Source organism: Tenrec ecaudatus, chromosome 17 (genome assembly GCF_050624435.1).
Source record: "Tenrec ecaudatus isolate mTenEca1 chromosome 17, mTenEca1.hap1, whole genome shotgun sequence".
NCBI lineage: Eukaryota > Metazoa > Chordata > Mammalia > Afrosoricida > Tenrecidae > Tenrec > Tenrec ecaudatus.
In genome coordinates, this window is record NC_134546.1 from 17740053 (window position 1) to 17754465 (window position 14413).

Here is a 14413-nt window from a genome sequence, read left to right on the forward strand (position 1 = left end):
ACCTGATGCAAAGGGCTTAAGTGGAGAGCAAATGCTTTGAGAATGATTGGGGCAGGGAATGTACGGATGTGCTTTATACAATTGATGTATGTATATGTATGGATTGTGATAAGAGTTGTATGAGCCCCTAATAAAACGTTAAAAAAAGAGTGGGGATTGAATAGAGGGCAGTGATGTTATTTTTGGTTGTTGATTGTTTTTATTTTCGTCCTCAAAGGAGTAATCGAAGAGGTGAATAAAACTACAGCATGCTTCCACTACCAATTTCGTGAGCAAAGATTCAATGCTAATCCAAGCACTAACAATAAATCCACGTGCTAACAATGGTCTAAAGAGTTGTTCTTCTCAGCTTATCAAATCCACTGCGCTGCTCTCTCTGTGTCCTTGGAAGTAGATACTGTGATCCTCCTTGAAAGGATGCAGAAACTTGGGCACATGTGTGTCCACTGTCAGCGAACCTCTTTCACTGCAAGTAAAAGCATGAGCATCAAATCTTTCTGGAGGGTACCTGGGAGCAGGTATCAAGAACTAGGGGGCTGGGGGACCAATGGCTACTCCGCTTGGCACCTGCTCAACCGCCTGGACCCACCGGGAGTTCGGGGAAGAAAGCTAACTAAGGCAGGGTGCACCTTCCTTAAGGATTTCAGTTCTTGTCCTCTGCCTGTAGGGGCGCTGCGGGTCTGAATCCACTGGATGGCAGCCAGTGTTTTGATCAACAGCTAACCAATGGTCATGCCCTCTGGCACGCGATTCTTACTTCCGTCCCAGTAACTCAGGATGGGCCCCTATGGCTGTGTCCCTCCTCCCCCCAGCACATGTCATACCACCGCACACCCATCATGATGTCAGGGTTATTGTTGCGTCATAGCATGCGCTTAGTATGTGGAATCCTACTGGGAACTAGTTCATCCTATGGCGCGAAACGAAAAGAAGTTCAAAGTGTGTATACTCAAATGATCCGGATGTCGGTCCCAATAAACGGACATCTGCGAGTACTGGGCTTGCGCTTGTTCATTTCCTCCCGGATTTTTCTGTTGCCGTCGATGTGGCTCGCTTCTGTCATCAGAAACAAAGCATCGATGTCTGTTTTGCTCGTTGTGTGGGTGTTGGGGGCTGGGTGTTGGGGGCTGAGTTTCCGAGGCCAGAGGCCGGCTGGGCACGCTGGATGGGAGGAGCCGACCAGCAGGCCCTGGAGACTGCTGCAGCTGCGGGGAGTGAAGGGGAGGCCTGCAGACCAGTGGGAGGAGAGGGTAGGGGCGGACCGGCGGGGGCGGGGCGGGGCGGCGGCATCTGCGTCACCCTCCTCCAGTCCCGAGGTTCTAGGCGAGGTGGGGAGCAAGCCCAGTCCTGGCCAACACTAAGATGCACACGCAGTCCAAGACCAGAGCCCGCTTGGTTACCTGCGGTGAATTGTTCTCCAGGCCACCCAGGTGGGACCCCGGGGAAGGTGACCCAACTGCGCATGCACAGGAATGACTGACCCGCTTCTCTCCTCTTGTGCTCCCTGGGCAGGCGTGTGTGGCCTGGGGTCTGCCTCACCTCCCACGACCTACCTACTTCCTTTCTACCTTCTGGCCCAGCCAGCCCTGGCCCTGCCTCCAGACACACCTGGGGACACAAGGTACCAACCCTGCCCCTGGCTCCTTCTTTGCTAGCCCCCTGCCCAGCCATGCCGAAGAGCTGGATCACAAGGCGATGGGGAGCTACGAGTTATTCGCTGCGTCGGTGGGCAACACAGACTGGTTGCGGCTTTGCCTCAATCGGAACACTGGGGAAACCCCCACTGACAGCAAGGTAGGGACTGCCCTGGAGAGGAAGGCCAGGGACCAAACTCCCCTCCCCAGGGCCACTTTGCGTCAGCGAGGTGGGATGAATTGACACACATACACTGGGGCGAATGAAGTGAGCGATTCCCAGAGCACAGAGAAATGGACATTCCACAAGCCATTATGGGCTCTGGGACCCCAATTCCTGCTCAGCCGCCCCTGCCCTACTCTGGCCTCCACAGGGCTTCTCAGCCATCCACTGTGCAGCCCAGCAGTGCAAGCTTGAGTGCCTGCAGGTCTTGCTGGAAGAGTACAACTTCCCCGTGAATCAGCGCACCCACCTCGGCCAGACGCCCCTGCACCTGGTGATCCACAGGGACAGTGAGACCGTGGTCCTCCCCTGCATTCAGTATTTGCTCGCGAAGGACGCAGCCATCAACGCGTGAGTACAGCCAGACGGGGCAGGTAGGCAGGAACCTCTCTTCTAGGCAGGCCGCCCCAGGCAGGACAGGAAGGAGGGCTGGTGGGAGTGACCAGAACTGGGTCCCACAGGGGCCATGTGTCAGGAAGGAGTGGGACAAGGCCAGGGGATGGGATGGAAGATGCAGCAGAGCCCGGGGAGTGAGGACCAGGCAGTGGTTGGTTTGCGAGTGGCGCAGTATTCTGAGCTCCTACCAACCCCACTCTCCTTCTGGTCCTCCTCCCCCGTCACCTTTCCGATATAGCCTCTCAGAGACACGCACCATTCATTTAGTCCGGTCCCTCCCCAAGGTGGAGGTGAGGAAATGGAGATACAGAGATGGAATGGGGTCAGGGTCACCCAGAGGCCTGGAGGTAGAGCAGGGCCTGCAAGTGGGTGGCCCACCTACCTGATGCCTTTGGTCTTCTCTTACCGCACGCTACAGTCAAACAAAATGCGGCTGCACCCCCCTGCACCTGGCAGCCCGCGAGGGCCTGCTGGGCTGTGTGAAGGTGCTGGTTGCTAACGGTGCTGATGTCCATGCCCAAGATGTCACGGGCTGCAAACCCATCGACTTGTGCAAAATCTGGAACCACCGCAGCTGTGCCCGGTGAGCTTGAGAGAACCACCCATGGCCCGCCAGTGCCCTCCTCCGCCCAGCCCACCTGCCAAGATGCTTGCCCGAGGCTAAGCAGGTCCGAGTCTGTGAAGCCAGATGATCTGTCTTCTTCTATGGGCTGGGGAGTAAGTCGGCTAAAGAGGCGCCTGCCCAGGGTGTTAGTCCCAGTGTTTCCCTTTTGGGACTTAGCATTCACTGTGCTGGGCCCTTGGCTCCTCAGCTGAACGAAGGGGGGTGATATGGTCATCTGACACTTTCCCCTCTCACTGCGCCTCAGAGGAACTGCAGTGAGCAGGGGGGGTCTGGGCTGTGGGTGTGGTCCTCTCGCTCATTCCTCTCTGACAGGCCCCTCCTGCACTGCCCCCCCCCCAGCCACTCAGCAGCAGGCCCACCATGAGGCTGTCACAGTGGGGGTGACACATTCCCCCCTGGGCAGCAGGTTCTTGAAGGATGCCATGTGGAAACGGGACAAGAATGACTTGAACCGTGAGATGGGGGTTCTGAAGAGGCTCAAGGGAAGGCTGGCCTCCATGGAGCAGTGGTATCTAACCAAGTACCAAGTAAGGGCTAGGCTTGGCAGGGGGGTTAGGATGGGCAACAGGCTAGGCTGGGTAGGGGCGCTAGGCCAGGCAGTGAGGCTAGGCCGGGCAGTGGGGCTAGGCCAGGAAGGGCGCTAGGCTGAGCAGGGGGACTAGGCCGAGCAGGGGTGCTAGGCCGGGCAGGGGGGCTAGGCCGGGCAGAGGGGCTAGGCCAGGCAGGGGCACTAGGCTGGGCAGGGGCACTAGACTGGGCAGGGGGGTTAGGCCTCAGCTGCTACCCAGGCCTGTCAGCAGAGGCGGCAGTGACCCACAAAGGGTGGTTGGAAGGACTCTCACCAGATGGAGTCTTCCTGTTCTACCTTATTCTCCGGCTCAAGTGCCACCACTCGGCCCACACTCTTGTCGTGTCTCTGGGAGCAAATGCTGTAGAGGTTGACCAGGACCAGTTGCAGACGAGATTCTTACTCATGGCGACCTCCTAGTGGTGGCTGAGGAGAACCTCAGAGGCCCAGGCCCTGCCTTTACTGGGACATATATTCTGGTTACAGATCTGAGCTTCCTTCCAACAGACACTGGGTGCTCACACCTGAACCCCAGGGCTGGGAAGACAAACAGGATGTGGTTCCCACATGCAAGGAGCTTGGTATCTAGTAGGGAAGGCGATGGTCCATCATGATGTCCCAGAGGGGTGTGCTTGAGAGAAGTCTTTAAAGATGGATGGCATCAGCCTGCCGGGCCAAGCAGCAAGGGAGGGCTGAGCCGCAGGGAGGCATCAGGGTGCATGGGATCAGCCTGCATATCAAGAAGCGCCAGTCTAGTAGAGCTGGGGGCGTCAGGTGTGCACCGGATGATGACCAGCCACAGGTTTGGCAGGGGCTCGGATCAGGGAGGACCTTGGGGAGTGACTGAAGGATTTTCCAAACCCAAATCAAACTCACGGCCATCCATGCCGACTCCTAATGACTCTGTGGGTTTCTGAGACTGGAACTGTTGACATGAGTAGAAAGGCCCACTGGTCTTCTGAGGAGCTGCTCGGGGTTTTGAACTGCCAACCATGCAGATCGCAGTCCAACGTGTAACCATGACACCCTGCTTCTTTTTTAAGCAGATGTGATTATATAGGATGCAAGAACCAGAACACCCAGCAAGGTGTTGGGGGAACATAGGTGGAGTTCAGAGGGAGGAGGAGCTCAGGGTGAGTGGCATCCAGCACCCCAGCCCTCTTCCAGCTCCATGGCTCTCGTCTTCCGCCAGTGTCACCTACTCTGCCGTTGCACTTTGGTCCTGGGGCGCTAAACTCTCCTGGAAGCTCCTTGCAGCCTTCTCCATGTCTCAGCCCTCAAGCGCTCAGGACGAGTGCTCTGCTGAGAGACTTAGGTCTGAGGCCAGGAAGGAAGGGCGATGACCATGGCTTTCACCTGCTTGTTACCTACCCCCGGAGCTGGTCAGTCTCCACACCACTTTAGCCACACAGGCCGGAGAGGGTGCAAACACAGACAAGCAGGTCAGGGACCACAGTCTGCAGCGACAGCAAGGCCGGAGTCCTGGCAGCCTGGTCTCCTCTCTGGGACCCCTCAGGAAGGCTCAACCACATCCAAGAAACTGGAGCTGATGAACTCCATTGGTTCCCAGTATCCCAAGCCTTTCGGCCTTCCTCCAGGGTCTGGGAAGCACTTCTCCTATGCTTTTCCCTCTCGGCCCAAAGACTCTTAGGGCAGGACGTGCTCCCCCATCCGTGTGGTTCACTGTGGGAGGACTGCGGGGTGCTGGAGGGTCATCTCTCAGAACAAGGAAGGGTTTCTCTCTTGGAGTCCCCTGGCACATCAACTATATCGCATCCAACAGACTAGAGAATTTGGTAAGTAGGGGATATGGGTGGGTGGGGGACAGCCCTCCCCCACTGCCTCGTTCCCCCCCCCCCCCCATTGTTGCAGAACAAGTGTCAAGTCTTGAATGACGCTGACTTCAAGAACTGGCTCCAACGTAAGCTGCTGCCGGCCCAAGATGCCACGCGGGAGCCTAGCGCTTCAGCCCCGTCCACTGCCCTCATAAAGCTCCCCAGGTGTCCCGGGGTGCAGCCGACCAAGAGCTTTCACCCTTTCCTGGAGGCGCGCCTCAAGCAATCATCCCTGGTGGGGTCAACGTCCGTGCTGTACAGGCCACCAGTGGCCAGGCAGCCCAGACCTCGGGTCTGTGTCCCTGCCACCCAGCAAGGCTCCGGCCTGAGAGTACAGCCAGTCCCCACCCGGGAGCTTGACTTTCGCAATTTTGTGAGAGTGTGCCGAGATGTGCGTGGAGGGACGCTGCTGTACACCCTCACTGGCCGCCTGGTGGCAACCCTGCCCCAGCTGCCTTTCGAAGTGGCCGTTCATGAGCTGTACCCCTCGCTGAAACCACACAGGATCAAGGTGCCCGGGGGCTTCCACCCGCTCACCATGAGGGATGTGCCCCAGAAGCGGCGGCTGGGCACCTTCTGGACAGACACACTGGCCATGAACCTGCAGGAGACATTTGACGAGACCTTCCTGTCAGCCCTGCGCGCCCACCACGGGCTGCCCATCCTGCCTCAAGAAGTGACCCCATAAAGTTATGTTGGTGGCCTCATGCTGCTGAGGCAGCAGTTGCAAGGAGGCTGGGTGTGTTAATTCCCTGATGAGGATGGGGAACCAGGGAGAGGGGTCACCTCACTTCCAAGGAGCCCCACTGCCGCCAGGCTACATCCTAGGCCTGCCTTCTTGCTACCAAGATGCCTCATGTGCCTCCAGCAGCCTGGCTTAGGAGAGGGCCCCAGGGCGAGTGGAGATCACCTTCTAGGGCCCTTCCATCTTGACTCCATCATCCCCACTGTCCCCCTCCTAGCCCGGCCCCCCACCTCCCAGGGATGAGCTTCCAGAGAGAGAGACTGCTGTGAAAATCTGCTCCTTGCCCAGACTAAGTCCTCCCTGCTGCAGGCTCCAGAGCTCGCTCTTCATCTCTAGGGCTAGAATGTGGGAGGGAATGGGGCATGGAGGTGTCTGTAGGAGATACAGCACTCCTGGGGCCAGGGAGGGTCTGGGGCTGCAGTTTGAGACTAGAAGCATTATCGCTCCCACCAGGAAGTGGTCGTGCATCCCTTATTGTCCCCTGTAGGCATCGCTACAACGCATTCATTCGACAAACGTTTATTGAGTGCTTTTCTGTGTGCCAGGCAGCACGCCCAGCACTGTTAATACAAAAACTGAAGGACAGTTCTGCCCTCAATGAGCTTACAGTCTAGTGGGAGACAGACCGGTAAGCAGGCAAGTCAGCTGAGTGATGGGGCGCGGGTGGGACAAGGAAGACTCCAAGCTGTTCCCAGGAAGTGAAATCCAAGCTAACCAAGAAGCAACCCAGGTACATGGGTGGAGGGGGAGGTGTCAAAGTGGAGAGAGGGGGAGGGGGTGCAGGAGGAGAGAAAGGGGTGCTGGATTCAGGAGGCTGGTGCCCAGTGCAACAAGGTGGCGATGAGGCCAGAGAGACCGCAGGGACCAGGACACAGGAGGCCAACAAGCCATGCGAGGGGGTCTGGACTGCATCCCAAGGGCCACGGGAAGCCAGGATGTGACTTTATCACCTGTGTTCTCAAAAGAACTCTGGCTCTGGAGGCTGCCACAATAAACCCAGGTGACAGCTGGTGGCAGTGAGGGAGGCTGGAACCAGAAGTCAGGAAGGTAGGCTTCACAGTTTCTAGAAAGCGATGCGAGGAAGCCAGGGCAGAAAGCTGGTTTATGGTCTGGCTCCTGAGTGGTCTTCGGATCAGGACTGGTACTCAGGGGGTGGGCTCACGAGAACACCTGGGCCATGAACTTCATACTGTTTGTGCACACGCCCCCTACCCACCTCCCCCGAGGTTCAGACCACTGGGGCTGGAGGCCCACACCCGCTTCCTCAGCAGGCCTGGCCGCCATCAGCGTGGGTGGGCTCCCTGTCTCAAGACAGAACCCTGAGAAGCCCCCTGTGCCTGGGGCCACTGGAGCCGCCTGCACAGGAGCCGGGAAGCACCCAGAGAGGTAGGAGGACAAGAGCCAGCCGAGGGCTGTGCTCCAGAGGCCAGGGCAGTGTGGTCCAAGAAGCAGGGGCTCTCGGGCCTGTCGTCAGAGAAAACGCGGAGGTGACGCTGACTGCAGTCAGGGGGCCAGAAGTGGGCAGAGGGGAGCATAGGGCTGGCCGCCAGCTGGCTGGCAAGGGTGCATGTGCGAGGGGAAGGCTGGTGTTTTTCAGAGAAGGGGAAATGCAAGTGGCAAGGAACTGAAGGGCTACGGTGGGCCCCGGGGCATGATGCTGAGGAAAGGCTTCACAGCACAGGGGACTCCCAAGGGGTGGAAGGGTCTCCACGCCTGCCGGCCCGGCTTTGAGGTATAGGCCAAGGCCGGTACGGCTCGCATAGGGCCCTCATTTCCGTATGTGCAAGGAGTATTTGCAAGGCACTGTAGTTGGAGTGCAAGGTCAACCAATGCTGGTCTGCGCCTGGGGCCTGGCCCGCCTTAGGGAGCTGAGGTCACCAGCCCGGGAGCCCAGAGTAGAGAGAGGGTCTGCCTTCGTGTGTGCTCAGGGTGATAGTGCTGCTCTCCCACCAGCCACACTGCTTTTAAGTCGGGCAGTGGCCCGGGCTGCCTGGACCCCACTTGTTAATTTTCAGTTTCTCCTTGAGCCTGAGAGAGAATTCGGCCAGAATCCACTCCTCCCCAGGGGAAGACAACTCATGAGACGACAGCTGTTCTGAAAGTCTAAACCAGGCTTAAACTGTCCCCACTCCAACCTCATGCATAGTGGCCATGGGACCCTGGAGAAAAGTGGGGGAAGCGAAGGGAGGGCCACAGAAGAGCTGCCTCTACCTCCCCACCCCTGCCCAGGCTCCTCTCCTCATTCCTGCCCCCTGCCCACCAAGGGCTACAAGTACAGTCCCTTCGGAAGGGCAAGACCCGCAGACCAAAGAAGTCCCTGGAGCAGCACATCCGGGCCAGCCCAGGGCAGGCGGTCAGCAGGGAGCAAAGTAGATGATCTTCTCGATAGCGAGGCAAACAGTGCCACCCAGAATCTTTATTCAAACGGGCGCTGCACTCGGGACAGAAATCACAGTTCACAGACCGAAGTCTTCCTCTTGGAAGTGCCGCGCCGTGGCCCCTCGCGTGGCCATCCACCCAGAGGGCTGGCCACTGTTTGCGCTCCAACTTCTCTAACCTGCCTGCTGGTCCCGGCAGAGCCACAACCCTCCAGATGGGGGCAGGCCATGGGGCGTTCCGTGCCCAGAGCCAGGGGGACCTCCGGCGGCCTCCCTGTGCCCTCTGAGGTTACAGCTGCCAGAGCTGAAGTCCTTGGGGGTGGGGGGTGGGATGGGGGCTGCAGGGGGAGTCAAGGGGAGGAGGGCCAGGGCTGGGGGACCATGTAATCCAGGCTCATGGCTTCGGCCGAGAGCAGAAGCCCAGGGGCCCGATTGGCCCTGATCCCACCCCCACAGCCCTCCCCACAGGGTGTCAGTATATCTTTTGTCGGCTGGGTAGAATGGCCTCTTTGATAAAGGAGAAGACGACCAGAATGCCTAAGCGCTTGCCCCGCTTGCCTTTGGTGAAGTAATTGGAGACCACGTCATCTGTGGAGACACAGGCAGCCAGGTGAGTGGGAACCACAGTCCCAGCCCCTTGGGAGCCTGGGAGCCCCCACCACAGCACTGGGCTCTGGTCCCTCAGCCAAGCTTGGCACCTGCCCCCCAGCCGCCCACCTCTCACCTCCGGGCTGCATGGTGGAGGGCAGGATGTTCTCCCCGGCCGACAGTGACACAAAGAACGCAAAGGGGATTATCCACAGGCAGAAGGTGAAATAGGCCAGGACCTGCCATGAGAAAGATTGAGGAGAGGGTGTCCTGGACGGACCCAGAGGGCCAGGTCAGTGCCACGCCTGAGAGGTGCTCAAGGGTGCACGCACTCCCCCACATCTGACCTTGTCTGTAACAGGGACCAGGGCCCGGCAGGCAGGGGCAGGACACCCTCAGAAATGGAGAGAGAATTTTGGGGGGGAGGTAGATGCTGAAGACGCCTGCCCGCCAGCCTTGGATCTGGGTCAGGAGCACAAGTAGCGCCTCTGGCCTGGAGGGGGAAGCCCTGCCTGCACCACACACACACCCAGACACCTCCCCCCAGGCAGGGACCTAGCTCTCCCTGAGGCTTCAAACGGGTGCAGGCGGGTGTGGAGATATCACGAGAGGCCGGAACCCAGGCAGGTCACTGGGTTCAGGGCTGCAGGCCACCCTCAGCCTGTGGGGCCACCCAACGCCCCTTCCTGACCCTCAGGATGATAGGCTGAAATCCAGGCAAGCGGGCCCAAAGGACTCACTGGAAGGGCGGCCCTCAGCCCAGAAGACGCCTCCTCCACTCGCCGTCTTACCTCTGAGAAGGGATAATATTCCTCCGCGAAAAACTGAAACGCGAGGTAGTGGTTCACCACCACCAACCCTGTGGAGGGAATGCAGAGTCGGTCCGGCTGGGCTGGCAGGGCTCAAAGCCAACCTTCCAAAGGCCCCTGAGAAGGAGGAGCCCCAACGCGTGGTCCAGTGGGAGAACTTCCTAGAACCCACTTTCCCATCTGTCCAGCCTGGCCCTGCAGGAGGCCCTGTGGGGTCAACGACAAGGTGGACTGAGCACCTGCCAGTTACCAGCAGGAGGATCTGCTGTCGCGCACTCAAAACACCACAGGACGGGCCTCCTGGAGCGAGAGCCTGGGTGGAGGTGCAAGTTCGATGCCCCCAGGAGATGCCCCTGCAGAGTGGGCAGCAGGGGGAGGGCCTCCTCGGATCAAGAGGCCGGCGCTGCTCAGCAAATAAGGTGGCAGTGTGCTGGCTGCTGCAGGGCGCGGTCTGGGGTTCCTCAACACTGAGGCGGCTGCTTCCCCACCCTGTGCCGAGTGTGAACTGCTCTGTCTGGATGCCGCTGCTAGTTCACGAGGAGCAGGACCCGCGAGAGAGACGGGGCTGGTGGGGCAAGCTGCTCAGAGGTGGCCTCTCCCTGCGCCGGACCCAAAACCACTCATCTCTCAACCCCCTCTAAGGGCCGCCCCATTTCCTTCTCCCTGTTAAAGCAAAAACCACACCTCTGACATGCCAAGGGCCGTTGGAAGAGAGGAGGGTGCCCGGGGCCCACAACACCTTGTAGGGATACTCCCTCAGCTCTCTGAAGGAGGGCAGACAAGGGGTCACAAACCAAGGGAGCTTGCTGGGGGTCAGGTGGTAAAGGGGAAGCCCCTGCTCTCTAGGAAAAGGACTCCCCCCACAACCCCCCCACCCCCACCCCCCGTGGAACAAATCCTGGGGTGAATATAGGACAGGGCGTTTGGAGAAGACCACCCTCCTGGTACTACTGTGCCCTCCAGGTCAGTGAGGTTTTCTTTCCAGGTTCTCACAGAAGGAGACAAGCAACTCTAGCAAAACTCCAAGTCCATCTGACACCCTGACCAACGGGGAAGGAGCGGCGACAGCCCCGAGGGACAGACGTGACTTCCCAGGCTCGGGAGTGACAACGAGGAAGCAAGAGGGTCAGGTGCATCCCCAGGCAGCTGCAGCCACAGAGCATGAGAATAAAAGGGGGTCCCCCTGAGCACCCACCCCAGGCTGACTGGCAGCTAGAAAACAAAGCTGTCTCAGGCTTGTGCCCCAGTCTCCCTGGGGCTCCCACATTGGATCAGGTGGCTGGATAGGCAGTACCTGCCGGCCAGGGAAGGGCTGGCTTCAGCCTGGGGACTTGCCTCAGCCAACCCAACCCAACAATCTCTTCTTTTTTCCCAAACGCCTCTTCAAACGCATCCTGTGGGAAAGCTCCCCTGCCCGGGGCTCAGCACAAGCCCACAAAAGCTCATCGCTAGGCCATGAAGACCCTGTCTTCCCAGTGGGCTTGGTCTCCTGGAGGTCTTCGGTGGGTTACCTCCTCTCTCTGTATCCACTTCAGTGCCCACGAGGGGGCGAACATCCCAGCCCCTTACCACCACCCTTACACTCCTCTGCTCCCCAGTCCCCTCACCACAGGACAAGATGAAGTTAGGCGAGGTCAGCATGATGAAGGGGAAGGTCTGGAGGAGGCCAAAGTAGACCAGGTTGGTGAAGAGGCCCACGCCGATCATGCAGGTAGGGAAGCGCTCAAAGACGTACAGGCCGATCAGCACCGCGGTGGAGAACTGAAACAACCAGAGGGGCTCAGCTCAGGGATCCCCTTCCAGGCAGCCTTCCGGGACTCACCCTGGGCAGCACTAGTTTGTCTTGTTTTGCAGTCACCAGTCTGGCTGTCCCAACTGGGCTCGTTGCGCCCTATGGGCAACATCTTTTAATTCCGACTCTCAAAACTTATTTCACAACAAGCCGCAAGAAGCAAAACATTTTATTTACACTGTGATCTCAACACACACACACACACACACACACACATACACACACACACACAGCTCAAACTTCAATTCTCATCTTTTCTATTTTGCTTTAAAAACCCATGTTGATCATGACTTTTGAAGTGATTATATAAATCAATTAGGCATTCCTGTAGTCTGAAAAGACTCATTTTGCTACCCCCCCTAAGGGGTCACAACCCACAGATTGAGAACCACTGATCTAGCCAGAGGGAGAGGTGGTAGGAACCCTTAGTAAACAGCAGGGGCAGAGGAGCACACATCCCTGTCAAACTTTCCCTACTGCCTCTCCCCACCCCACCCTGCAGGGCAGAAAAGGGGCGGGGGGGGGGGCACTGTCACTTACCCAGATCATATATTTTATGATCCTGCTGGTGGCCACTGTGTATTCTTCAATCAGTTCTGCCAGGTAGTAGAGTCCAGCGGCTGGTAGGCAGGGGCAAGTAGGGAGATTAGCCAGCAGCATCCACCCCCCACCCCTCCATTCTGGCGAGTCCTCCTCTAGGTCCTGTCAATCTTTCAAGGGCTGGAAAGGAGAAGAAATGGAGCAGGCGTTGCGTTTCCAAGAGTGGAGAAACCAAACTTTTCATCAAAGCGGCTAAGGAAAGCTTCCACCAAAGTGGATGAGAGAATCCTGCCTTTGATGTCACAACGCACCGCTAACCTCTGGCCCAGAGAGCAGAGTTTCATTCACTCCATAATTATCTGTTGGGCGTTTACTATGTGCCAGGCCTCAGGCGGAATAGTGGATTGCGCCGAACAGGTCAACAGAGGTCTCCTCCGGTCCTCTAACTGGGGTCGGGGCTGGAGAGGGAAGCAGTGAGCAGGATCGGGGAGTCGGGCGATGCCCATGTGAGACCTACTAGTTTAGGAGAAGTATAGGGCACTTCTGGGATATAGCAAACTGCCTAAAGAGAGCTTCCAGGGGGTGAGATTTCGGTTGAGATCCGGAGTTAGGGAATCAGCAGGAGGCTAGCGTGTCAGAGGCAACGAGTCCAAGCAGAAAGCGCTGGAGGGTCAGGGGCTCGGGAGGGGAATCGGGCGCGGAGGTCGCAGGGTGGGACCGGCGACTAGCGGCGCTGGAGTCCGCCTCTCTCGGGCACTACGCCTGGAAGGACAGGCCCGGCTGCCGGGGGCCGAAAAAAAGCAGGAGGCGGCGGGACAGGCGGGGGGCCGACCACGGCCGGGGGCTCGGCGCAGGGGTCGCCCTGGCAACATCGCGAAGCGCCCCCTGGGCAAGCCCGGGAGCCCGCCCGGGCCGGGGTCGCGCACGCTCACCGACGGCCAGCGTGATGAAGGCCACCTGGATGAAGAGCGACAGCCAGCTCAGCACGTACATGAACCACATGGCGCCTCCGCCCCCCGCGCCCCGGCCGCCCGGACGGGCCTGCGCGCTCCGGCTCCGGCGACACGGAGCCGCCGCTGCAGCCGCGTCCCCGCCCCGCGGACGGCCGTACGCGCCGCCGCCGAGAGGAGCCCGGCCCGAGCGCCGCACTGGGTCTGGCCCGGCCTAGCGCCGCCCTCCGGCTCGGAGGGCCAACCGCTGCCTCCCCGAGCGCTCCCGCGCTCCAGCTGGCTTCCAGGTCCCGCGGGCCGCGGGGCGGCGCGGGGGGCGGGGGGGGGCGACCGCGGCGGGGGGAGGAGGCAGCCCCGACGGGCGGGGACCGGGTGCTCGTGGGAGCCCGGGAGGCAGGCCCCGTCCCGCCCGGCGCACTCCCGCGGCAGCTGCAGTCCCCACCGAGCGGGAGCCGCCGTCCCTCCCCGCAACCTGCCACGTGGAGTTTCCGGCCAGGTGTCCCTAGGAGGAGATTGCTGCATAGGCTAACGGGGAACATTGGACGAATGACTGAGTGCCTAGCGCGCGCTGGTGGCGCTGTGGGTTAGGTGCCGGCGCGGTAACCTCAACGTTGTCGGTTCGACCCCACTAGCTGCTCGGGCAGCTCAGAGATGAGACTGGGCTATTCCAGTAGTGACTTACAGTCTCAGAAACGCTATGAGTCTGATCGAATTCGTTGAGGAAGCTGGGGCCACAGGAAAAACAAAGTCAGGAGTTCCTGAGTCATCCTCAGGCTTAACTCTGTAACTAGACCGAGTTGAGTTCCTTTGAAGCGCGCCCCGCATCTTTGTATCACTAGCATCTCGCCCAGTGCCAGACTCCAGGTGCCCTAGAGCCTACAGGTGCTGAATGCGCACACCCCGGAGTGAGTTTGTTAGCTACAGAGGAACGCGCCATCCCTGATCTGGAACACCCCCATCTAGTGGCCAAGACCGGCACGCAAAATCAGTAAGTATGTACACCTGGGGCTAGCCACCTTTTCCTTTGGGAGTCTGACCATGTTTCTTATCTCGGATATATTACTTTTTAAAAAATCATTTTATTGGGGGCTCGTATAAACAACTCTTATCACAATCCATCCATCGTGTCAAGCACAGTTGTACATTTGTTGCCATCATGAGTCTCAAAACATTTGCTTTCTACTTGAGCCCTTGATATGAGTTCCTCATTTCCCTGGTCCCTCCCCATTCCCCCCTCCCTCATAAGCCCGTCATAATTTATAAATTATTATTTTGTCATATCTTACACTGTCCGACGTCTCCCTTCACCCAATTTTCTGTTGTCTGTTCC

At 58.9% G+C, this 14413-nt stretch overlaps 2 protein-coding genes across 2 annotated transcripts; one reads left to right on the forward strand and one right to left on the reverse strand.

Moving 5' to 3' along the window:
- Positions 1 to 1695: 1695 nt before the first annotated feature.
- Positions 1696 to 5969, forward strand: ANKRD53 (ankyrin repeat domain 53). Its single transcript, XM_075536052.1, has 5 exons — positions 1696 to 1794; positions 2009 to 2208; positions 2672 to 2836; positions 3285 to 3405; positions 5319 to 5969. Exons 1-5 carry the CDS (start codon positions 1696 to 1698, stop codon positions 5967 to 5969), a joined length of 1236 nt encoding a protein of 411 aa, XP_075392167.1.
- A 2443-nt stretch (positions 5970 to 8412) lies between these two features.
- On the reverse strand, positions 8413 to 13225 carry TEX261 (testis expressed 261). Its single transcript, XM_075535506.1, has 6 exons — positions 13066 to 13225; positions 12134 to 12213; positions 11409 to 11562; positions 9784 to 9851; positions 9129 to 9231; positions 8413 to 8992 (listed from the first exon to the last, which is right to left on the reverse strand). The coding sequence occupies exons 1-6, from the start codon at positions 13133 to 13135 to the stop codon at positions 8877 to 8879; spliced, it is 591 nt and encodes a 196-aa protein (XP_075391621.1). The 5' UTR covers positions 13136 to 13225; the 3' UTR covers positions 8413 to 8876.
- Between the last annotated feature and the right edge of the window lie 1188 nt (positions 13226 to 14413).

Bases quoted from the DNA above. Each gene is read 5' to 3' on its own strand.
- TEX261 (XM_075535506.1), bottom strand. From the start codon at position 13,135: ATGTGGTTCATGTACGTGCTGAGCTGGCTGTCGCTCTTCATCCAGGTG. The intron at 11,563-12,133 runs GTAAGTGACAGT...TGGTTGTTTCAG, and splicing joins TCATAAAATATATGATCTGG to TTCTCCACCGCGGTGCTGAT. The intron at 9,232-9,783 runs GTAAGACGGCGA...TTCTCATGGCAG, and splicing joins AATATTATCCCTTCTCAGAG to GTCCTGGCCTATTTCACCTT.
- ANKRD53 (XM_075536052.1), top strand. From the start codon at position 1,696: ATGGGGAGCTACGAGTTATTCGCTGCGTCGGTGGGCAACACAGACTGG. The intron at 2,209-2,671 runs GTGAGTACAGCC...CGCACGCTACAG, and splicing joins AAGGACGCAGCCATCAACGC to TCAAACAAAATGCGGCTGCA. The intron at 2,837-3,284 runs GTGAGCTTGAGA...CCTGGGCAGCAG, and splicing joins AACCACCGCAGCTGTGCCCG to GTTCTTGAAGGATGCCATGT.